Source organism: Pongo abelii, chromosome 16 (genome assembly GCF_028885655.2).
Source record: "Pongo abelii isolate AG06213 chromosome 16, NHGRI_mPonAbe1-v2.0_pri, whole genome shotgun sequence".
Taxonomy (NCBI): Eukaryota; Metazoa; Chordata; class Mammalia; order Primates; family Hominidae; genus Pongo; species Pongo abelii.
The window spans coordinates 31,188,710-31,212,346 of record NC_072001.2 but is presented as its reverse complement, the minus strand read 5'-3'; the positions used below and the strand labels follow the sequence as shown (position 1 = coordinate 31,212,346).

At 40.5% G+C, this 23,637-nt stretch overlaps 1 protein-coding gene across 1 annotated transcript; it reads left to right on the top strand.

The window, feature by feature from the left end:
• The first annotated feature begins 6,072 nt into the window (after positions 1–6,072).
• LOC129050435 (zinc finger protein 37A-like) lies at positions 6,073–9,514 on the top strand. Its single transcript, XM_054532482.1, has 3 exons — positions 6,073–6,087; positions 8,884–9,010; positions 9,296–9,514. Exons 1-3 carry the CDS (start codon positions 6,073–6,075, stop codon positions 9,400–9,402), a joined length of 249 nt encoding a protein of 82 aa, XP_054388457.1. The 3' UTR covers positions 9,403–9,514.
• The last annotated feature ends 14,123 nt before the right edge of the window (positions 9,515–23,637 follow it).

The window sequence follows — 23,637 nt, the reverse complement described above, 5'->3', positions numbered from 1 at the left end:
GTCTACCACTTGATTCCTTGGATCCCACTCATTCTTTAACTTTAAGAAAAAAACAAGTATTTGTTGCCGTGAGGTTTTGAAGGGATGAGGGTTCAAGAAAGACACACAGAGAGAAGGGGGCTCAACAGCCACACAAGCATATTGCAAAAACCTGCAGAGATGGGGGATCAGCCTGAAGCCAGTGCCCACCGCTGCTTAAAGGCTGGGGTACTTATAGGTATGGGCGGGAGGGGTCTGGGCCATCTGGCTTGCTGCCCGGCAGGATATTGATAGGATGTACCTATGGTTAAGCGGTTTGGCCCTTTTTCCAGTGGGATGTGACAAGATGTTCCTTGGACCTTTGCACTGCAGAATATGATGGGGATGTCTCTTCAGTTGGGCCTTTGCCCAGCAGGGTATGATAAGAATGTTTCTCACGACCTGAACCCCCGTGGAGTGTTTCACTTTGACCAAGGTCTGTGAAATGGCAGGGGGCTTACAAAATGGTGCAGTGTGGACTAACAGTTGCCAAAATCTCTGTATTTTACAGCTGCCCTTTTGTAAAAAGTACATTTCCTAAGTAAAAAAAAAAAATTTTACAGATGATAGTTTTCAGTATCTATTATGGAGTATGACCACAATGCACCAATTATAATATTGGAAAATGCCTATTCTTCATGGGTATAGATAATTTCATAGAAGGTATTCAGAAGAGTATTTTGTTATTCTTCTAACAGTGTTTTATTAAATTCTTTATTTTTCTATTACCATTTTAGTTTTGCACTTCTTAGTTTCAATTTATTTATCTTATTCATTAAATAATGTTTTAATTATTTACCAGTACTTGGTATGGTGTCATGCTTTAGCGGTTATTCACATGAAGTAAAATTATGCCATAAATATGCATGTGTATAATATCCATTTCTTAGTAAGAAGACATGCATCTGTCTACTGCCAATTGGTGCGTGTTTTGGTTTGCTGGTGGAAAAATACTCTTTCGGAGCTCTTCTAAGTTTACGTAGTTGAGTGGCTTGTTCCTAGGGTGTTTGAAAGTAGGCTTCCCTTTAAATAATTTGAAATGTAATCATCCTCTATTTAAAATTTGTATTCACTTTGTATTCCTATACATGCATAAACTTTGAGAACTTTTTACCTCTTCAGTATGTGTCAATTTTAGTGTAAAAGTCATCATCCAGCTTGAGTCAATACAAAGTCTATGTTACTTTATATTTTTCAGCTCTCAGTGCTAGATTTGTGGTCAAGGAATTGTTATCAAATAGGTAGATTAATAAAGGAGAATTGTGCCAAATTTTTTTTTTACCAAAAGTGGGATAAACTGACATTATCTCACTGACCTAGCATGATATACCAAGAAGAACACAATATTCCTTATATAGGATTCCTGCCAAGAAATATATAAGCTGAATCGAAGTATGAGGAAACAATCAGACAAACCCAAATGGAGGAACATTCTTCAAAACAACTGATGTGTCCTCTTCAAAATTAACAATGTCTTGAAAGACAGAGAAAGGCCAAGGAACTAGATTAAAGGGGTCTAAATGATATGACAACTCTATGTAAAAATGATCCTCAATTGAACACTGGACCAGAAAAAAATTATAAAGGATATTATTAGAACAATGGGTAAAATTTGAATATGGTCTAGATTTTAGATAATACTATTTTATCTATTTAAGTTCTTGGATTTGATAATTGTTATGTTTTAAAATTTTTGATAATTGTGGTTACATTTTAAAAAGTTTGATAATCATGGTTATGTTTTTAAAAATGCCCTTGATCTAGGAGATATATGCTAAAGTTTTAGGGGTGACAGTTCATATTTGTAACTTACCCTCAAATAGTGGTAAGGATGAGGAGAGGCAGGGAGGCAGATATTTGCTGTTGGTGAATCTAAGTAAATGGTTTACAGATGATCATTCAGAATGAATCATCCCTGAAATTTTTCTGTAAGTTTAAAATATTTCAAAATAAAGAGTGTGAAAGGGTAAGAAAATTATAAACATGTGCAATGAAAAGACCCAAATAACTCATTGAGATTTTGGGGTCCCATTTCAATATAAATATCACCTAACATTGACCATGATCATCTCTGAAAGGGGAGATTATGAGTGTGCTTCTTAGATTAAATTTTCTTTTGATTTATGTGTATTTGCCATTATGTGAGGTTTTTAGTTTTGAAATCCAGTTTCAGGTGGAGGCAGTCTTTGCATTCTGGGGGAAAAGCTTGCTGGTTGTGGTTATTAATCTTTTACTTATTGCTTTGCTTTATTTTCTATAAATATTCCACTATGTTGCTTGGCTTTCATTAACTTTGTTTGCAGATGTGCAGTTGACAAACACCTTCCCTTCTCACGGTAGCTTTGCATCTAAAGTGACACTGAATGTAGGTGGAGCGCATTCAAATCCCGTAGCTGGTGGGTTATGAAGAGCTAGAGCTCCAAACAAGAGTAGAGATGACTTTGGACCACGAATCCCCCAACTCACCAAATAACCCAGAAACTCTCCAGACGTTCCTTAGGAAAGGGGTCACGGAGACTTGTGGGAAACGGAGTCTGGAATTTGATGGATCGCCCCGGGAGCGCCCCGGGGACCGGCCTTTGGCAGCCCCGTCTGCGCAGGTGCAGTTCTTCCTCATTGTTACTTACTCCTGTCTCCTATCAGCATGGAGTCTCCGCGTCTATGCGTAACTCAAAGACGAGGTCCTGCACGAAGGATGAGCTCTGCAGGTGAGAGCCTAGCTCAGAAGGCTGCTTTGCGGGGCTTGGGGTAGGTTTGTGTTCACAGCCTGTGGACGCAAAAATTTGCGCAAATCTCATGCGGATCGAGACCCTAAGGCACTTGTTACGGAGTCTGCCCCGCATCTGTCCTTATAGAAAGCAAGTGACGGAGGACGAGGTCAGCTGCGGATCTTCAGGTTCCACAAAGAAGATAAGGGAGGAGGGCACAGATTTCCTGATCGGAATAAAGGGCTCCAGGAAAAGGCATTCACATGTTAAAGAGCTGTTTCCAGAAGCTCCTCAAATTCACATGTGCCCTGGGCAACCATTCATCAGTTGGTCAAACCCACGACTCCAGCGGGGATGAGAACAATTCTTACAGCGTTTACTTTATGCTATACTATCATTCCTACCTTAGCAAGCCGATTGCAGAGCCTGAGTTTGAAAGTAAGACGAGTTCACATCCTAGCTCTGTCACTGGATCACCATGAACACAGTGATGAACCTAACCTCTAAGATTCACTTTCCCCATCTGTGAAATGAAATGATTTTAAAACCTGCTTCAGGGTCGTTCTGAGTGTTGAATAAGAGAGCACTTATAAAGCACTCCGCACAGGTCCTGGCATTTTCTAAGCACTCTGGAAATGCGGCCGGCCTTTCCCACTGTTCTTTTCACTCCGTGTATCATTTGATTCTCAAAGACCCCCTGCAAAGTCGGTGTTACCCACCCCATTTTAACTGAGAAGAAAACCAGGACTCTGGAGGCGAAGTCACATGGCTAGCAAGTGAAGGATCTGGGGTGCAAGCCCCAAACAGTTTTATTTCCAAATCGCATGCTTCACAGCACTTAGCAGAGTGGCGTGTCTCTACGGGCCAACAGGAGTGTGTAAGGACTGAGCCTTCCCTTCAGGCTCTTGGAGATTTCTTGGTATCTCTGCAGAACCCTCGGGATACTGTATACCTGAGGCCTCTGGGAACCTCAAGGTCCATCTGTCTGTGCCCTCCGCAGTTCTCAGGCTCCCAAGGGAGATTTGCAGGCAGTGGTTCTCAAACTCGCATGCATCAGCATCACCTGGAGGGCCTGTTAAATCCCACCCCACGACTGGGCCCCACCCCCAGCGTTTCTGATTCAGTGGGTCTGGGGAGAGGCTCAAGAATTTGCCTTTCTATTTAGTTCCCAGATGATGCTGATGCTGCCGGTCCGGAGTCCACATTGAAAGCCGCTGCTGTAGGAGATGGTGAACTCCAAGAGAAAGTTGGAACCTGGCTGAAGGGCCCAGTTATCTGAATTTATCCTCCCTCCCCCCAGCCAGGGTCACCCTGCTCCTGTGAGGAGGGGACGCCAGAAGCAGGAATCTCACCTGGGAGGTCTCCACCCATTCTGATAAAACGCACACAGCTGCACCAAGGACGTCCCGGAAACAGGCAGGTCTGTAAGTGCTTGCTCTTGAAGCAATTCCCGATTCTTCCGCCCTGAATAACTCAGCATCTTGAGGTTGCCAAGAACCTTTGGTCAGCGAAGGTGTGGGGCAGCTGTCAGAGGAAAGAGGTGAGCTGGGCTGAGGATGGTGAGCTGGGCTGAGGATGGTGGGCAGGAGGCCGGCTGCGGGAGAGGAGGAACTCCCAGGAGAGGACCTGGTGGGCAGATGGACTGGGAAGATACCATCGCCACTCCTCTTGGAAACTCCTCCCATGCCCCTAATTCTCCAGCCCCTTTTCCTAGATTCTGCAGAGCCCCCAAACGCCGCCCATCTCCACATCTGGAATTTGGGGACATGCTACCCACTACCTACTGTTGACTTTGTAGGAGTACCGGGAAGCTTTTCAGGAGTTGTGTGATTGTGCCTCATTTTAAAAGTGAAAAATATTAACACAGTGCTTAAGTGCACGGCTTCTGGGGCCTGACTGCCCGGGTTCAAAGCCCAGCTCCATCACATTGTTCAGTCTTCCTCTCGCTTTCCTCATCTATGAAATGGAAATCATAATAGTAGCTATATTTGGCTTTATTTTAAAGATTAAATAAAGGAAGACATACAAAGTACTAAGAACAAGTCCTGTTATATAGTAACTACTATACAAGTATTGTCAGTATTTTTTTTTTTGTGAAACGGAGTCTCACAGGATAGCCTGGGCTGGAGTGCAATGGCTCGATCTTGGCTCACTGCAACATCTGCCTCCCGGGTTCAAGTGATTCTACTGCCTCAGCCTCACGAGTAGCTGGGACTACAGGTGCCCGCCACCACACCCAGCTAATTTTGTATTTTTAGTAGAGACAGGGTTTCACTATGTTGGGCAGACTGGTCTTGAACTCCTGACCTCGTGATCCACCCATCTCGGCCTCCCAAAGTGCTGGGATTACAGATGTGAGCCACCACACCCGGCCAGTATCTTAATATTATTATAATCTAGGCATGCATTATATGTTAGTGGCAGAACCAAAAAAAGAACCCAGGTCCCCTGACTCCCAGACCATTGTCCACCTGTCTCAGTTATGTCAAAACAAGTTTCTTAGTTAAAAAAAAAAAAAAAAAAATTCTTTGGAGACACTGAAACCAGAGGAGAACAGACCTTTTTCTTTTGTAAATAGACTTCCTTAAAGCAAACAGTTTTGTTGTCAGAGGTTCTTGTTAATTCTTTAACCTCAAGGAATTAAAAATATAGGTAGAAAAGTAAATGAGCACATCTTTGTAAGGTTGTTGCTCTATTATTTTTTATGCTTTTTATCATGGAATTATTCAAAACATACAAAAGTCAAATGATATAATGACTCCCAGGTACTTGTTACAGCTCCAGCATATGGTCAATTTTATTTCATCTATATACCACCCCCCCAACACACACACACACACACGTGTACACTTTCCCCGTTACTACCTGCCTCTAATGGATTGTTGTAAAGTAAAATATCAGTCAATCAGACATCAACAAATTTGGCCTGTAATATGTGTGGTAATAGAACTGATGGCATGACATCTCATTCTTTGTTGTAACATGATTGTTCAAGCAGGTCTTTTTAGTTGAATTTTGTGTGGTTTATATTTGTCTGCTATTAATTCCAAGGAGGTTTGTAAGAAACAAACATTTACTTTCCCCAGTGAGAACTCTGATTCTGCTAGCTTCCAGTGGTTCTGCCAGGGTATGAGTCCCCTCTGCAAACTTCCACCTGCCACTTCTGAAGGGTCTAGAGAAATTTTCCCACAGTTCAGCAATTTGCCTGCAGATGTATGTGTGGATTTCTAGGCACGTGCTCTGAGGACCTTCAAGGTAGAGCATTTTTCTCATGATTTCTTTGCTCCTTCTCCCTCCTACAGCTCTGCCTTCACAGTTCTCTAAACTTTTCCAGGAGCAGAAGAAAATGAACACATCCCAGGTGAATTATTTACTTATTATTCAATTTTTCCAGTGAAACTTAAGAGCTACTTTGTATTTTTAGTAACCATGCTTTTTTGATCATTGTTTTTCTTCATTTTTTCTCTTCCTGACTTTTTTTCCTGCATTATTATTTTACTTTTTTCTCTCTTCCAGTGGTTTTGAAAGTCTACATTTTATTTTTATTCTGTTGTGGATTATCATTGATTATTGTTGATGTGTTGAACGTATTTTTCTATCAACATCAGAATTTTTTTTCATCGATAATACATCTAAACAAGATACACTCTTCTCTCATCTCAGGTTTTGTGGAAATCATTTAAATACTTTTCTTTTTCATCTTCTTTTTATATGACAAATATTTTTTGAGTCCTTTGCTAACTATTGCATCACACCTTCCAGATACTGGAACAATAACTTGTATTAGAATATACATTTTTGGCCATTTTTATTGTTCCAAGTTTGAAGATAGAATGACAATATTATAATAGTTGGTCAGCTCTACTATTCTTTACAATTTAAGTCTGCATATTATGTTCCAGTCACTGTTAAATTCCTTACTTGGATTAGCTCATGTATTCTGACAACCACATTGTGAATTAGGTACTTTTATTCCACCTTTTTTACTGAGGGCAAAAAAGATTTTAATGACTTCTTTGGGGTTTTTATTTTCTTTTGAGATGGACTCTCACTCTGTCACCCAGGCAGGAGTGCGGTGGAGGGATCTCGGCTCACTGCAACCTCTGCCTCCCAGATTCAAGCAATTCTCCTGCCTCAGCCTCCTGAGTAGCTGGGATTACAGGCACCTGCCACCACGCCCGGCTAATTGTTATATTTTTAGTAGAGACGGGGTTTCACCATGTTGGCCAGGCTGGTCTCAAAGTCCTGGCCTCAAGCGATTCACCCACTTCAGCCTCCCAAACTGCTGGGATTACAAGTATGAACCCCCTGCGCCTGGCCCAAAGATTCCTGTTTATACTAGCTCTCTCTCCTGAGCTCCAAGACCTTATATGCAACTGTTACCTGGACATGGCTGCCTGTATGTTTCACAGGCACCTTAAGTATAACATGTCCCAGGTGTCTCTCGCTCTCTCTGCCCAATTCTTTCTCGTGTTTTGGCAATCCTAGTGTATGGTGCCAGCATCAGCCCAGCTGGTTTCATGATAACCTGAGAACAATGCTCCATTCACCCTTCACTGCATAACCAACTTCTGGTTAATTCCATGTAGAATCAGTTCAGGCTTCTCAATCCCCACTGCTGCTACATGAAGACAGGTGGTCACCTCTCATACCAGTCTACTATCTTCCTCTCTAACTTCACTTTAAAACTGAGTTTCCTGTAATCCCAGCACTTTGGGAGGCCAAGACGGGCGGATCACAAAGTGAAGAGATCGAGACCATCCTGCCCAACCTGGTGAAACCCTGTCTCTACTAAAAATACAGAAAAATTAGCTGGGCATGGTGGCATGCCTGTAGTCTCAGCTATGCAGGAGCTGAGGCAGAATCGCTTGAACCCAGGAGGCGGAGGTCGCAGTGAGCTGAGATCATGCCACTGCTCTCCAGCCTGGCGACAGAGCGAGACTCCGTCTCAAACAAACAAACAAAAAACTGAGTTTCCTGATCTTGACCATTGACACTTTGGGCCAGGTAATTTGCTGCTGTAGGGGCTGCCCTGTACACTGTAGGATGTTTAGAGGCATCTCTGGCCTCTACTCACTAGATCCCAACCCCACCCCTCTCAGTCATGACAACATTGTCAGATGCCCCTGGGGAAGCAAAATTGCCACTAGTTGAGAACCACTGCCTTAAAGCATTCTCCACTCTGCCCCTGGCGCATTACTTTCAAAATATAAATCTAGTTACGTTACTTATTTGTATGTCCCCATTGTCCATGGAAGTGATCTCTAGGTAGAGGTGTGTACTCTAGAGAACTGCACAGGACAATCAGATGGTGCGTGGAAAGAAAGTATTGGAATATCCATTTAAATTTGTTTTGTATCTAAAAAACATAAGAAAGTTGTTAAGTTTTACTTTTGGTGAATGGCTGAGAATTGTGTATGTAAGTAATTTATAAATACACTGAGGGATGCTCAGGGATTTTTACTAATGGGTGAATAAATATTTTGGAGGCCACTGGTCTATAGGAGAAAGTCTAAAATCCCTCTGTCTGACCACAGAGCACCTTTATTGTTCTTTATCTCCCAAATCCCCAGCCTTATTCTTCTGTCCCACCATACTGCCTTGTAACTCCTTTCATCTGAGGTGTGTGTTCATGATCTGCATCTTGGCTTATGCCGTTGCCCTGTGTTCACACAAAACTCACTGCTCGTGTGCAATCAAATCTTACTCTCCTTGATGAAGAACGACCTGAGAATTAATTTTTCTCCCCTCTTTGTGATCTCTGTCTTCCTTGAACACACATTTTTTCATGGCTTCCAGAATTCATTGTTGCATGTGTGTGTTTGTATAGAAAGTCTCTTCATCAGTCTGAAGAGTCTAAAAAACAGGACCAATGTCTTCTTTGCCCTAGTCTCCTCTGCAACCAGAACAGTTCTAGGCATATAGAGGAAACTCCAATTGTTTTATGAATTAATAAGTGGGTTTGTAAATAAGCATAAAGGCCTAGTATTTCCATTATGATTTCTGTTTCCCCCATAAAATATAACTGAAGGAAGGTACGTGTCAGACGGCCTTTGTAACATTTTCTGGTAAACACGGTAGGGATTAGTTCCCATACATATTTGCCATGCCATTGAGTCTTGGGCACTTCAGATGGGGCAGGATTGGACTGTTACAGGGCTCAGTGCTGTTTGAGGATGTATCTGTGGACTTCACCCAGAAGGAGTGGCAGCTCCTGAACCCTGCCCAGAGTTTCCTGTACAGGGATGTGATGCTGGAGGACTACAGGCACCTGGTGTCACTGGGTAAGCCCAGCTTCCCATGCAACTCCCAACAGCATGCATTTCCTATCTTAGGAACCAAATCATTGTAGAGAGCGATGAATTTCATGTTAGAGATTTGGGAGTCAAGACTCTTTGAGGTTACGTTGAAGAATATTGTATTCTTACTTTCCTGGTGAAAGGGCCTACTTTGATGAAGCACATTTGGACACCATTATTGTGAAGCTTCTAGAGCTTCTCCTTTCTACTCCTTCAGAGACCCTGAACCCTAAGCAATTTTTCCAAGTCTCATGTCATTTCCCATAACAGGGCGCTGTGTTACCAAACCTGAGCTGATAGTCAAGTTGAAGCAAGAAGAACCATGGATATTAAAGAGAGAACCACCAAGTCAGAACCACATAGGTGAGTTGAGGTGAGGTAGAAAGAAGCTGGGGGAAATTAGATCCTAGGTGGCCAGTCCAGATGTTGGTATCTTTGAAATATATTTTATAAATCTCTTTTAGAGGCTCCAGGCTTTAGAAGTAACAGAAGAAAGATGACCACCATACCTTAGATATCAAATCTCCAAATATGCTTATATATAAAGGTTTTTTGTTTTTCTGTCTGACTTTTAAGGAAGAGACTTTCTTGGTTTTTATAGAATCCAGTTGCTGCCTTCCTCATCCTAGAGTTTTATGTCTGTTTTTCTCTGTCCAACAATGGCCATTGTTCACCTTCTCCCCAGTGTCAAACACTCTGTAAACATGCATTTGTTCATGCATTCCTTTATTTGACAAATATTTATTAAGGACCTGCTATGCACCAGTCACATTCTAAGCACGGGGGATACAGAAGCAACATCTCCACTCCTATCAGTAGATCCAGTCAGCAAACAAACACATAACAGATAGTAATCAACACGATGAAAAAGTCAGATGAAAAATATAGAGACTCCTAGAGAGTATTGCTTTAGCAAGGGGATATGGGGAGGCCTCTTTGTGGAGGTGAACATTTGAACAGGAACAGTGGAATAGAGTTTTCAATGAATGGATGGAGTGGGCCATGGATTATTGGAGAAATTTCCAGACCAGGGGAATAGCAGGTGCCAAGATTCTGAGAAAAGAGTGTGTTTGGTGTAATTAGAGAACAGCAAGGAACTCAGTGGGACCAGAGGACATCCAGTGAGGAGAAAGAAGCAGATAAGACCAGAGAGTTAGCTGGGGTGAAACCTTTATAAGCCTGGTAAGACTTTTAGTTTCACCAAGTGAAATAATAGGTAAGAGAATATGGCAGACTTTACACCTTTAAACACTACATTTAGAAGTCAGGAAGACACGGGCCTCTAGCAAGGGAGACTGAGAAGGACCATCCAGCATGGCAGAGGGAGAACCAGGAGAGCATGAACAAGGTGTTTTAAGAAGAAAGGAGGGGGGAGGAGCCAAGATGGCCGAATAGGAACAGCTCCGGTCTACAGCTCCCAGCGTGAGCGACGCAGAAGACGGGTGATTTCTGCATTTCCATCTGAGGTACCGTGTTCATCTCACTAGGGAGTGCCAGACAGTGGGCGCAGGTCAGTGGGTGAGCACACCGTGCGCCAGCCGAAGCAGGGGCGAGGCATTGCCTCACTCGGGAAGCGCAAGGGGTCAGGGAGTTCCCTTTCCAGGGGTGACAAACGGCACCTGGAAAATCGGGCCACTCCCACCCGAATACTGTGCTTTTCCGACGGGCTTAGGAAACGGTGCCCCAGGAGAGTATAGCCCGCACCTGGCTCAGAGGGTCCTACGCCCACGGAGTCTCGCTGATTGCTAGCACAGCAGTCAGAGACCAAACAGCAAGTCGGCAGCGAGGCTGGGGGAGGGGCGCCCGCCATTGCCCAGGCTCGCTTAGGTAAACAAAGCAGCCTGGAAGCTTGAACTGGGTGGAGCCCACCACAGCTCAAGGAGGCCTGCCTGCCTCTGTAGGCTCCACCTCTGGGGGCAGGGCACAGACAAACAAAAAGACAGCAGTAACCTCTGCAGACTTAAATGTCCCTGTCTGACAGCTTTGAGGAGAGCAGTGGTTCTCCCAGCACGCAGCTGGAGATCTGAGAACGGGCTGACTGCCTCCTCAAGTGGGTCCCTGACCCCTGACCCCCGAGCAGCCTAACTGGGAGGCACCCCCCAGCAGGGGCAGACTGACACCTCACACGGCCGACCAGGTACTCCAACAGACCTGCAGCTGAGGGTCCTGTCTGTTAGAAGGAAAACTAGCAGAAAGGACATCCACACCAAAAACCCATCTGTACATCACCATCATCAAAGACCAAAAGTAGATAAAACCACAAAGATGGGGAAAAAACAGAGCAGAAAAACTGGAAACTCTAAAATGCAGAGCACCTCTCCTCCTCCAAAGGAACGCAGTTCCTCACCAGCAACGGAACAAAGCTGGACGGAGAATGACTTTGACGAGCTGAGAGAAGAAGGCTTCAGACGATCAAATTACTCCGAGCTACGGGAGGATATTCAAACCAAAGGCAAAGAAGTTGAAAACTTTGAAAAAAATTTAGAAGAATGTATAACTAGAATAACCAATACAGAGAAGTGCTTAAAGGAGCTGATGGAGCTGAAAACCAAGGCTCGAGAACTACGTGAAGAATGCAGAAGCCTCAGGAGCCGATGCGATCAAATGGAAGAAAGGGTATCAGCCCTGGAAGATGAAATGAATGAAATGAAGCGAGAAGGGAAGTTTAAAGAAAAAAGAATAAAAAGAAATGAGCAAAGCCTCCAAGAAATGTGGGACTATGTGAAAAGACCAAATCTACGTCTGATTGGTGTACCTGAAAGTGACGGGGAGAATGGAAACAAGTTGGAAAACATTCTGCAGGATATTATCCAGGAGAACTTCCCCAATCTAGCAAGGCAGGCCAACATTCAGATTCAGGAAATACAGAGAACGCCACAGAGATACTCCTCGAGAAGAGCAACTCCAAGACACATAATTGTCAGATTCACCAAAGTTGAAATGAAGGAAAAAATGTTAAGGGCAGCCAGAGAGAAAGGTCGGGTTACCATCAAAGGGAAGCCCATCAGACTAACAGCGGATCTCTCGGCAGAAACCCTACAAGCCAGAAGAGAGTGGGGGCCAATATTCAACATTCTTAAAGAAAAGAATTTTCAACCCAGAATTTCATATCCTGCCAAACTAAGCTTCATAAGTGAAGGAGAAATAAAATACTTTACAGACAAGCAAATGCTAAGAGATTTTGTCACCACCAGGCCTGCCCTAAAAGCTCCTGAAGGAAGCGCTAAACATGGAAAGGCACAACCGGTACCAGCCACTGCAAAATCATACCGAATTGTAAAGACCATCGAGACTAGGAAGGGACTTCATCAACTAACGAGCAAAATAACCAGCTAACGTCATAATGACAGGATCAGATTCACACATAACAATATTAACTTTAAATGTAAATGGACTAAATGCTCCAATTAAAAGACACAGACTGGCAAATTGGATAAAGACTCAAGACCCATCAGTGTGCTGTATTCAGGAAACCCATCTCACGTGCAGAGACACACATAGGCTCAAAATAAAAGGATGGAGGAAGATCTACCAAGCAAATGGAAAACAAAAAAAGGCAGGGGTTGCAATCCTAGTCTCTGATAAAACAGACTTTAAACCAACAAAGATCAAAAGAGACAAAGAAGGCCATTACATAATGGTAAAGGGATTAATTCAACAAGAAGAGCTAACTATCCTAAATATATATGCACCCAATACAGGAGCACCCAGATTCATAAAGCAAGTCCTGAGTGACCTACAAAGAGACTTAGACTCCCAAACATTAATAATGGGAGACTTTAACACCCCACTGTCAACATTAGACAGATCAACGAGACAGAAAATCAACAAGGATACCCAGGAATTGAACTCAGCTCTGCACCAAGCAGACCTAATAGACATCTACAGAACTCTCCACCCCAAATCAACAGAATATACATTTTTTTCAGCACCACACCACACCTATTCCAAAATTGACCATATACTTGGAAGTAAAGCTCTCCTCAATAAATGTAAAAGAACAGAAATTATAACAAACTATCTCTCAGATCACAGTGCAATCAAGCTAGAACTCAGGATTAAGAATCTCACTCAAAACCGCTCAACTACATGGAAACTGAACAACCTGCTCCTGAATGACTACTGGGTACATAACGAAATGAAGGCAGAAATAAAGATGTTCTTTGAAACCAACGAGAACCAAGACACAACATACCAGAATCTCTGGGATGCATTCAAAGCAGTGTGTAGAGGGAAATTTATAGCACTAAATGCCCACAAGAGAAAGCAGGAAAGATCCAAAATTGACACCCTAACATCACAATTAAAAGAACTAGAAAAGCAAGAGCAAACACATTCAAAAGCTAGCAGAAGGCAAGAAATAACTAAAATCAGAGCAGAACTGAAGGAAATAGAGACACAAAAAACCCTTCAAAAAATAAATGAATCCAGGAGCTGGTTTTTTGAGAGGATCAACAAAATTGATAGACCACTAGCAAGATTAATAAAGAAAAAAAGAGAGAAGAATCAAATAGATGCAATAAAAAATGATAAAGGGGATATCACCACTGATCCCACAGAAATACAAACTACCATCAGAGAATATTACAAACACCTCTACGCAAATAAACTAGAAAATCTAGAAGAAATGGATAAATTCCTCAACACATACACCCTCCCAAGACTAAACCAGGAAGAAGTTGAATCTCTGAATAGACCAATAACAGGATCTGAAATTGTGGCAATAATCAATAGCTTACCAACCAAAAAAAGTCCAGGACCAGATGGGTTCACAGCCGAATTCTACCAGAGGTACAAGGAGGAGCTGGTACCATTCCTTCTGAAACTATTCCAATCAATAGAAAAAGAGGGAATCCTCCCTAACTCATTTTATGAGGCCAGCATCATCCTGATACCAAAGCCTGGCAGAGACACAACAAAAAAAGAGAATTTTAGACCAATATCCTTGATGAACATTGATGCAAAAATCCTCAATAAAATACTGGCAAACAGAATCCAGCAGCACATCAAAAAGCTTATCCACCATGATCAAGTGGGCTTCATCCCTGGGATGCAAGGCTGGTTCAATATATGCAAATCAATAAATGTAATCCAGCATATAAACAGAACCAAAGTCAAAAACCACATGATTATCTCAATAGATGCAGAAAAGGCCTTTGACAAAATTCAGCAACCCTTCATGCTAAAAACTCTCAATAAATTAGGTATTGATGGGACGTATCTCAAAATAATAAGAGCTATTTATGACAAACCCACAGCCAATATCATACTGAATGGGCAAAAACTGGAAGCATTCCCTTTGAAAACTGGCACAAGACAGGGATGCCCTCTCTCACCACTTCTATTCAACATAGTGTTGGAAGTTCTGGCCAGGGCAATTAGGCAAGAGAAGGAAATCAAGGGTATTCAATTAGGAAAAGAGGAAGTCAAATTGTCCCTGTTTGCAGATGACATGATAGTATATCTAGAAAACCCCATTGTCTCAGCCCAAAATCTCCTTAAGCTGATAAGCAACTTCAGCAAAGTCTCAGGATACAAAATCAATGTACAAAAATCACAAGCATTCTTATACATCAATAACAGACAAACAGAGAGCCAAATCATGAGTGAACTCCCATTCACAATTGCTTCAAAGAGAATAAAATACCTAGGAATCCAACTTACAAGGGATGTGAAGGACCTCTTCAAGGAGAACTACAAACCACTGCTCAAGGAAATAAAAGAGGATACAAACAAATGGAAGAACATTCCATGCTCATGGGTAGGAAGAATCAATATCATGAAAATGGCCATCCTTCCCAAAGTAATTTACAGATTCAATGCCATCCCCATCAAGTTACCAATGACTTTCTTCACAGAATTGGAAAAAACTACTTTAAAGTTCATATGGAACCAAAAAAGAGCCCGCATCGCCAAGTCAATCCTAAGCCAAAAGAACAAAGCTGGAGGCATCATGCTACCTGACTTCAAACTATACTACAAGGCTACAGTAACCAAAACAGCATGGTACTGGTACCAAAACAGAGATATAGATCAATGGAACAGAACAGAGCCCTCAGAAATAACGCCACATATCTACAACTATCTGATCTTTGACAAACCTGAGAAAAACAAGCAATGGGGAAAGGATTCCCTATTTAATAAATGGTGCTGGGAAAACTGGCTAGCAATATGTAGAAAGCTGAAACTGGATCCCTTCCTTACACCTTATACAAAAATTAATTCAAGATGGATTAAAGACTTAAATGTTAGACCTAAAACCATAAAAACCCTAGAAGAAAACCTAGGCAATACCATTCAGGACATAGGCATGGGCAAGGACTTCATGTCTAAAACTCCAAAAGCAATGGCAACAAAAGCCAAAATTGACAAATGGGATCTAATTAAACTAAAGAGCTTCTGCACAGCAAAGGAAACTACCATCAGAGTGAACAGGCAACCTACAAAATGGGAGAAAATTTTCGCAACCTACTCATCTGACAAAGGGCTAGTATCCAGAATCTACAATGAACTCCAACAAATTTACAAGAAAAAAACAAACAACCCCATCAAAAAGTGGGCAAAGGACATGAACAGACACTTCTCAAAAGAAGACATTTATGCAGCCAAAAAACACATGAAAAAATGCTCACCATCACTGGCCATCAGAGAAATGCAAATCAAAACCACAATGAGATACCATCTCACACCAGTTAGAATGGCAATCATTAAAAAGTCAGGAAACAACAGGTGCTGGAGAGGATGTGGAGAAATAGGAACACTTTTACACTGCTGGTGGGACTGTAAACTAGTTCAACCCTTGTGGAAGTCAGTGTGGCGATTCCTCAGGGATCTAGAACTAGAAATTCCATTTGACCCAGCCATCCCATTACTGGGTATATACCCAGAGGACTATAAATCATGCTGCTATAAAGACACATGCACACGTATGTTTATTGCGGCATTATTCACAATAGCAAAGACTTGGAAGCAACCCAAATGTCCAACAATGATAGACTGGATTAAGAAAATGTGGCACATATACACCATGGAATACTATGCAGCCATAAAAAATGATGAGTTCACGTCCTTTGTAGGGACATGGATGAAATTGGAAATCATCATTCTCAGTAAACTATCGCAAGAACAAAAAACCAAACACCGCATATTCTCACTCATAGGTGGGAATTGAACAATGAGAACACATGGACACAGGAAGGGGAACATCACACTTCGGGGACTGTTGTGGGGTGGGGGGAGGGGGGAGGGATAGCATTGGGAGATATACCTAATGCTAGATGACGAGTTGGTGGGTGCAGCGCACCAGCATGGCACATGTATACATATGTAACTTACCTGCACGTTGTGCACATGTACCATAGAGCCTAAAGTATAATAATAATAATAATAATAATAATAATAATAAAAAAAAAAAAAAAAAAAAAAAAAAAAAAAAGAAGAAAGGAGTGAGACGCAATATGCAGATGGAAGTGTAGAGTTCAGCACTGCCTCATCTTTTCCTGAAAAGTATCTAAAAACCACAAGGAAAAGACAAAACAAAATGTCAACTCAATTTTCACTGGAAGTTTGAGGCAGCTGAAATGCTAAGACAGCTGAAATCCTTATCAGATATATTTTTTAAGGTGAAAAACCTGCCCAAAGCAATGAAAATCAGCCTTGCTTATAGAAGAAGTAGAGAAAATAACATCATAGAAACCAGTGCTGTGGAAATAGTGTTGGATACATTGTACAGACAATATTGACTTGGAAAATTTTCCTTGAATGAAACATAAAAATGGTGAGGAGATTACTTTTTAAACAATGGGACAGTAGTAGCATTATTTTCAAGGACGCCTAGGTTCTGAGGAGGGCTAAGGACAGAATGTGTACTAAGTGAAAAACAGGAGGGGAGGTTTGTGGTTGAAAATGAACAATTTTGGAATTATATAGCCTGATCTGATGGGAGCTAAAAATACTGTAGACTTGTGGGATGGTCACTTGAACATGTATTGTGAATTTAGGTTTAAGAATCTAGTATAAAATCTAAGCATTAAAATCTAATATCAAATTTTTTGTTAGTATACTGACTTCTATTTGTTTTATCTACTACAGAAAAATCATAGCTCTTAAGCATACAATTGATATTATCGCGTATGATGTGAATAGCAGAGGATAACAATTAGCACCCATAGTCAAAATTGTTAAGACAAAGATCAACAAAAGTCCTTGGACTACATTAGGTAGCCAGGTGTTTGCATCTTCACAGAAAAGAGAAACCAAAGAGAAATAAAACATATGAAAGCAGAATTAAAAATTAAGAGTTGGCCAGGCACAGTGGCTCAACACTTTGGGAGACAAAGTCTAGAGGATCACTTGAGGCCAAGAATTCAAGACCAGCCTGGGCAATATAGTGAAACCCTGTTTCTGAAAAAAAACATTAATTAGTTGGCCATCCTGGTGCACATCTGTAGTCTTAGCTCCTTGGGCACTTGGGAGGCTGAGGTGGGAGGGTCATTGGAGCTCAGGAGTTGGAGTCTGCAATGAGCTATGATTGTACCATTGCACTCTAGCCTGAGTAACAGAGTGAGACCCTGTCTCTAAATAAAATTAAGACCAAGGAGGCCTTAATTTTATTTTGGGAGGCCACAGTAGGAGGATCATTTGAAGCCAGGAGTTCAAGACCAGCCTGGGCAGCATAGCAAGATCCTGTACCAAAAAAAAAAAAAAAAAAAAATGAAAATTAGCTGGATGTGGTGGCACACATCTGTACTCTCAGCTACTCAGGAGGCTGAAGTGGGAAGATTGCTTGAGCCCAGGAGTTCGAGGCTGCAGTGAGCTGATTGTACCACTGCATTACAGCCTGGGTGACAGAGCCATACCCTGTCTCAAATAAAAAATAAAATAAAATTAAGAGTTGAAATTTTATGTCCCTATAAAAATATGCACATAGAGATATATAGCAGCCTTATTCATAATGGCCAAAACCTGGAAGCAACCAAGATGTCTTTCAGTAGATGAATGGATAAATAAACTATGTAGTACCTCCCAACAATGGAATTTTATTCAGCACTAAATAGGAATGAACTATCAAGCCATGAAAAAACATGGAGGAACCTTACATGTATATTACTAAGTAAAATAAGCTAATCTGAAATGAGAAGGCTATATGATATTTGGAAAAAGGTAAAACTATGGAGACAGTAAAAAGATGAGTAGTTGCCAAGAGTTAAAGGGGAGGGCGGGGTGACTAAGCAGAGCATAGATTTTTAGGGCAGTGAAACTATGCTCCCTGGTATTATAATGGTGGAGATACATATATATATATGTAAACGTTTGTCCAAACCCATAAAATGTACAACACCAAGAGTGAATTCTAATGTAAACCATGAACATTGAGTGATTCTGATCTGTTAATGTAGGTTCGATCATTTAAAAATATACCACTCTTGTGTGGGATGTTGATATTTGGGAACTTTGTGCATATATGGGGGCCGGGGGTATGTGGGAACTCTGCACTTTCCACGGAATTTTCTCATGAATGTAAAACTGATCTAAAAATAGTCTATTAAAAAACAGTATTATGACAGGGCACAAACAATTGGTAAAGTAAATCAGCAGATTGAAAGAGGGAAAAGTAGGATAGGCCAACAGGACAGATTACTATTGATTAACTCTGATAGAATCAGGTGGTAGCACCAACAATCAGGATATGGAGGTGAAATGGATCTTGTTACAAGCATGGCTTGTCCTCTCATTGTAACATTCTCGTTGGACATTGTTTGTCCATATCAAAGCTGCATGGAGAGATGGGGCCTGAACTATAGGACTGACCTTTAGGCCTGAGAAAATAAATGATTTTGTAACTTTAATTGAGGGTTGGTGTGCATAATGGAAAGGAAGAGAAAGATCAGAGGCATGTAGACTAAAGTAAAAATTCTCCTGCAGTAATTAAGGTATAGGGGAGAGATGGAGAGAAGGATCTAATCTTTGATTTGCCTCTAAACATAATCTGTGCTCTGACACTTCCTTTGATCACCTTCAGTCTTCATTGTCTCCCTACTGTGTCCCCTATCTTTGCCCCATGCTTTGATTATCCTCCATTGGATTACTCATTTTCCTGACATCCTTTGTTCTCAGTTCACTATTTCTTGTTTTATTCCAAGATTTATCCATCTTAAGGTCATGTGTTTTATAAGCCAAAGCTACTTGTATTAATTTTTGATTTTGTCTCCCTTTTTTTAAACTATAGTGTATGTTTTATCTTTGCTTTCGTATTACCCATCCAAAGACTAGCATAAATATTTGTTTAGGACTTCTATTATCCCAGGATATTGGGCCTGAAACCTAAGAGTCAACTCAGCATGGAGCACTTGCATACAACCCTCTTCCTTAAGAAATGTGTTAAGACTTATAAAGTATGGTTAATTTTTCATATTTCTAGAAGTCCAGAAAGCCAATAACAAGAAAGAGAGAAGAAAATAAAGACTAATATTTGAGGCAAGCTTTATTCATCAACAACAAAATATTGACTAAGGAAAGAAGTAAAACCTTAAGGGAAGCATTTAGTATGGCTACCAACACAGTGCCCTCAAGAAAAATATCCCATAAATGTGACTCATTTGGAACAAGCTTGAAAAGTGTTTCAGAACCCATTATCAATAACAGAAACCAGGTAAGAAAAAAGTCAGTTGATTTTAGTAGGTGTGACTTCCTTGATATTAAGCATAATAAAACTGATACAGAGAATAAACCCTGTGAAAATGATCAAAAGAAGAAATCCCACAGTCATAATGAGGATTTTGTTCAACATCAGAAGGATTCATCTTTGGAGCAACTTCTTGAATATAATAATTGTGGGAAAGCCTTTCACAGAAAGACATCCTTTGTTATATGTAAGAGAGCTCACATGGTAGAGAAACCTTCAGAAGGAAATGAATATGGAGAAGCTTTTGTCTGAAAATTAAAGCTCAATTCTTGTCCAAGAACCCTCAGGGAAAGGAAGCCACATGAGCCCTGTAAAAATGAGAAATCCTCATGCATGAAGTCCAAACATGCACATCAGGAAATTCACACAGGGGAGAAACACTATGAATGTAATGAATTTGGAAAATTTAGCAAGAAATCAAACTTTACCCAACATCAAAGAATGTACACAGGAGAAAAACTTGATGAGTGTAATGAAAATGAGAAAGGCTTGAAGAAGTTATACCATGCTCAAAATGAAAGAACTCATGCAGGAGAGAAACATCTATGAACGTAAGACATGTGGGGAATTCTTTCATGAAAAAGCATGCCTTACTCAACATCAGAGATGCCACACAACAGGAAAACCCAGCAAGTGTAGTGATAGTGAAAGAGTCTTAAAGAAGGAATCTTGCCTCACTCTCAATCAGAGAATTAAAACGAGAGAGAAAAACTGTAAAGGTAATAAATGTGAGAAACCTTTTTCTTTGAGAAGTTGAAACACACTCAACATCAGAGAAGGCACTCAGGGGAAAAAACCCAATGGGTGTAATGAAAGTGGGGGTGCCTCAAGTAGGAAGTCACAACTCACACAAAGCCAGAGAGCTCACCAAAAAGAGAAAACCTATGACTGTAATAAATGTGGAGAAAGCTTCCATAAGAAAACAGATCTCACACAGCATCAGAGCACACACACAGGGAAAAAGCCCTATGAATGTAATGAATGTGAAAAATCCTTCTTTGTGAAGTCCAACTACACTGAACATCAGAGAACTCACACAGGAGTAAAACCATATGACTGTAGTGAATGTGGAAAGTCCTTCTGCCAAAAATCAGCCCTCACAGTACCTCAAATAACTCACACAGGAGAGAAACCGTACAAATGTAATGAATGCAGGAAAACCTTCTGTGTGAAATCAAACCTTATTCAACATCAAAGGACCCACACAGGTGAGAAACCCTATAAATGTAATGAAGGCTGGAGATCTTTATGTGTGAAATCCAACCTTGTCATGCATCAGAGAACTCATACAGGAGAAAAACGCTACAGATGTCCTGAGTGTGGGAAAACCTATGAAAAGTCAGCCCTCACAAAACATGAGTGAATTCACACAGGGGAAAAACCCTGTGAATGTAATGAATGTAGAAAAACCTTCAGCCAGAGGTCAGCTCTCACCAAACATCAAAGGAAAACACACAAGAAGAAACTCCCATCAACATTCTCCATGTGCAGAAACCTGCATCTTCAAGCCAAATTGGTTGAACATCAGCAAAATCACAGGGCAGAAACCCTAAGGTGTAAACACATGTAGGAAAGTATGTTTATAGGTTATAAGGAATAGGAATTAGAAAATTAACATAGGAGTGAAACCACATGAATGCTTTGAACATGTGAAAGCTTTCAGCAAGGATTCAGAGCTGTGGAAGAAAAATTAATTTTTTTTTTTTTTGAGATGGAGTCTCGCAGTGTCTCCCAGGCTGGAGTGAAGTGGTGGGATCTCAGATCACTGCAAGCTCCGCTTCCTGGATTCACGCCATTCTCCTGCCTCAGCCTCCCAAGCAGCTGGGACTACAGGTGCCCACCACCACGCCCTGCTAATTTTTTTGTATTTTTAGTAGAGATGGGGTTTCACTGTGTTAGCCAGGATGGTCTCGATCTCCTGACCTTGTGAGCCTCTCGCCTCGGCCTCCCAAAGTGCTGGGATTACAGGTGTGAGCCACCATGCCTGGCTGAAAAATTAATTTTAAGATACACAAAAAATGTTCCTGTGCATAAATTGTTTATGTAGAAGTCATATTTCAGATGTAATATCAGGCTAATTAAATAATAGAAAATGTCTTGTTCTTAGTAGACTGTGAAACATGATCATTTTGTAAAACTATGAATTATTTCAGTCATTGACAGAATAGCGTTAAATATGTGTGAAGATTTCCTGAAGTATGTTGGGTTACATACATAGTTACATAGGATTTGAGTGTGCTGTATAACATAAATTATGTGTATGTTGGATTTGCACATGGGAACCCACCATTGTCTCAGAATCACAACAATACAATATATTTTATAAGTGAAAATTGAAGAGTCACATAACCTGTGGCCCAACAATTCCGATTCTAGATACATACCATAAAACAATAGTTCTCAACGGGACTTCCTAAAGTGTGTTTGGAAATATGTTGTTTTGGTTGTCGCCATGACTGACGTGCTACAGGCTCTTGGTAGATGGGAGGCCAGAGATGCTATGTTCCCTGCAATGTGTCAGTGAAAGGATGGGAAATAGTCTTATCTAGAATACCAGTAGCTTCACCACACAAAAAACATTGCCCTGCAGAAACTTGCATATCTGCACCCACAAATTTGTACAAGAATGTTCACTGCAACATTGCAATAGCTTTTGTAAAAAAAAATTTTTTTTAAAGAAAATATCTAAATGTTGATTAACAATAAACTAAATTAATAAATGTTGATGTAATCATAAGGTAGAAATAATATACATCAATGAAAATTAATGAAACTCTACTGAACACATCAACATGTGTATATCTTAAAGTGATGTTGAATCAAAAGGGAAAATATAGATACTATGTTATTTTATTTATATGAAGTTCCCAAACAAACCAAGAATACATGTTCGGGGATACATATGTAAGTAGCAAAATTAGAAAAGAAAGCAAGTGGATGATTAACACAAAATCTATAATATCAGTTACATTTGTGGAGGAAGGAGGGGCTTACATTTAGGAGAGAAAAGAGAGGCTTCACGTTTCTTAAATAGGTTATGGATACACAGGTATTTCTTTTATTTTTATTTATATCATGTATATGCATATTTATAGTCATATGTATATCTGTTAATACAATATTTTATTTTCAAGAAAAGGCTTAAAATAATTGCATTAGAACATTAACAAAGGTGATGTTTTGTAGTAAGAATTATATTAAAAATTTTTTTTTATATTCATTTATTTTTCTGTAGTTCACATCTCTTTAATGACTTTTTTCAAGTATCCATACCACTAGTCACTTAGGCCTACCCTTGATTTTGTTGAATGTCTTTTTCTATTTGTTTCTTAGTAGAATTTCTCCTAAATTTTTTTAAATGATAAAGCAAACACTGACCAAGATAGAAAAAGTAAAGAAAGTGGAAAAGAAAATCAAAGTACAGTAGACTATAACAAGTAAAAACGAAAATCAATAATAAATGTTATCACAAATAATATGAACACATTGAATTCCTACATCAAAGACAGAGGTAGTTTAACAGTGAGTTAGAAAACTAAATCTAACTATGTATGGCTTGTAAAAAAATGTACCTAAAACCAGGTAACAAAGGGAGTTTGAAATTTAAGGGATGACAAAAATAGATCCAGGGTTTTTTAACTTTTATCCGCTAAAGTACGACAACATAAGGGTAGTCCTGTGATTACCTTGTTTAACCAAACTTCCATGGAGTTGCAGTCTGGAAAATAGGATGGATGTTAAAAGCTGTGGCAGGGTCTGCTAATCGCCCTGCAGTAGCCATGGTTCCCTTCTTCCTTTAATGGTAGAACTCCCTAGTGAATGCTGGCAGGGCATATGGGCACCCAGCTGGACTCTACATTTCCTATCCTGCTTTGCTACCAGAAAAAACAAGAAGGAAATGGCACCTACCTGTCCACTGTAACTCTTA

Bases quoted from the DNA above. Each gene is read 5' to 3' on its own strand.
- LOC129050435 (XM_054532482.1), top strand. The intron at 9,011-9,295 runs GTAAGCCCAGCT...TTCCCATAACAG, and splicing joins CAGGCACCTGGTGTCACTGG to GGCGCTGTGTTACCAAACCT.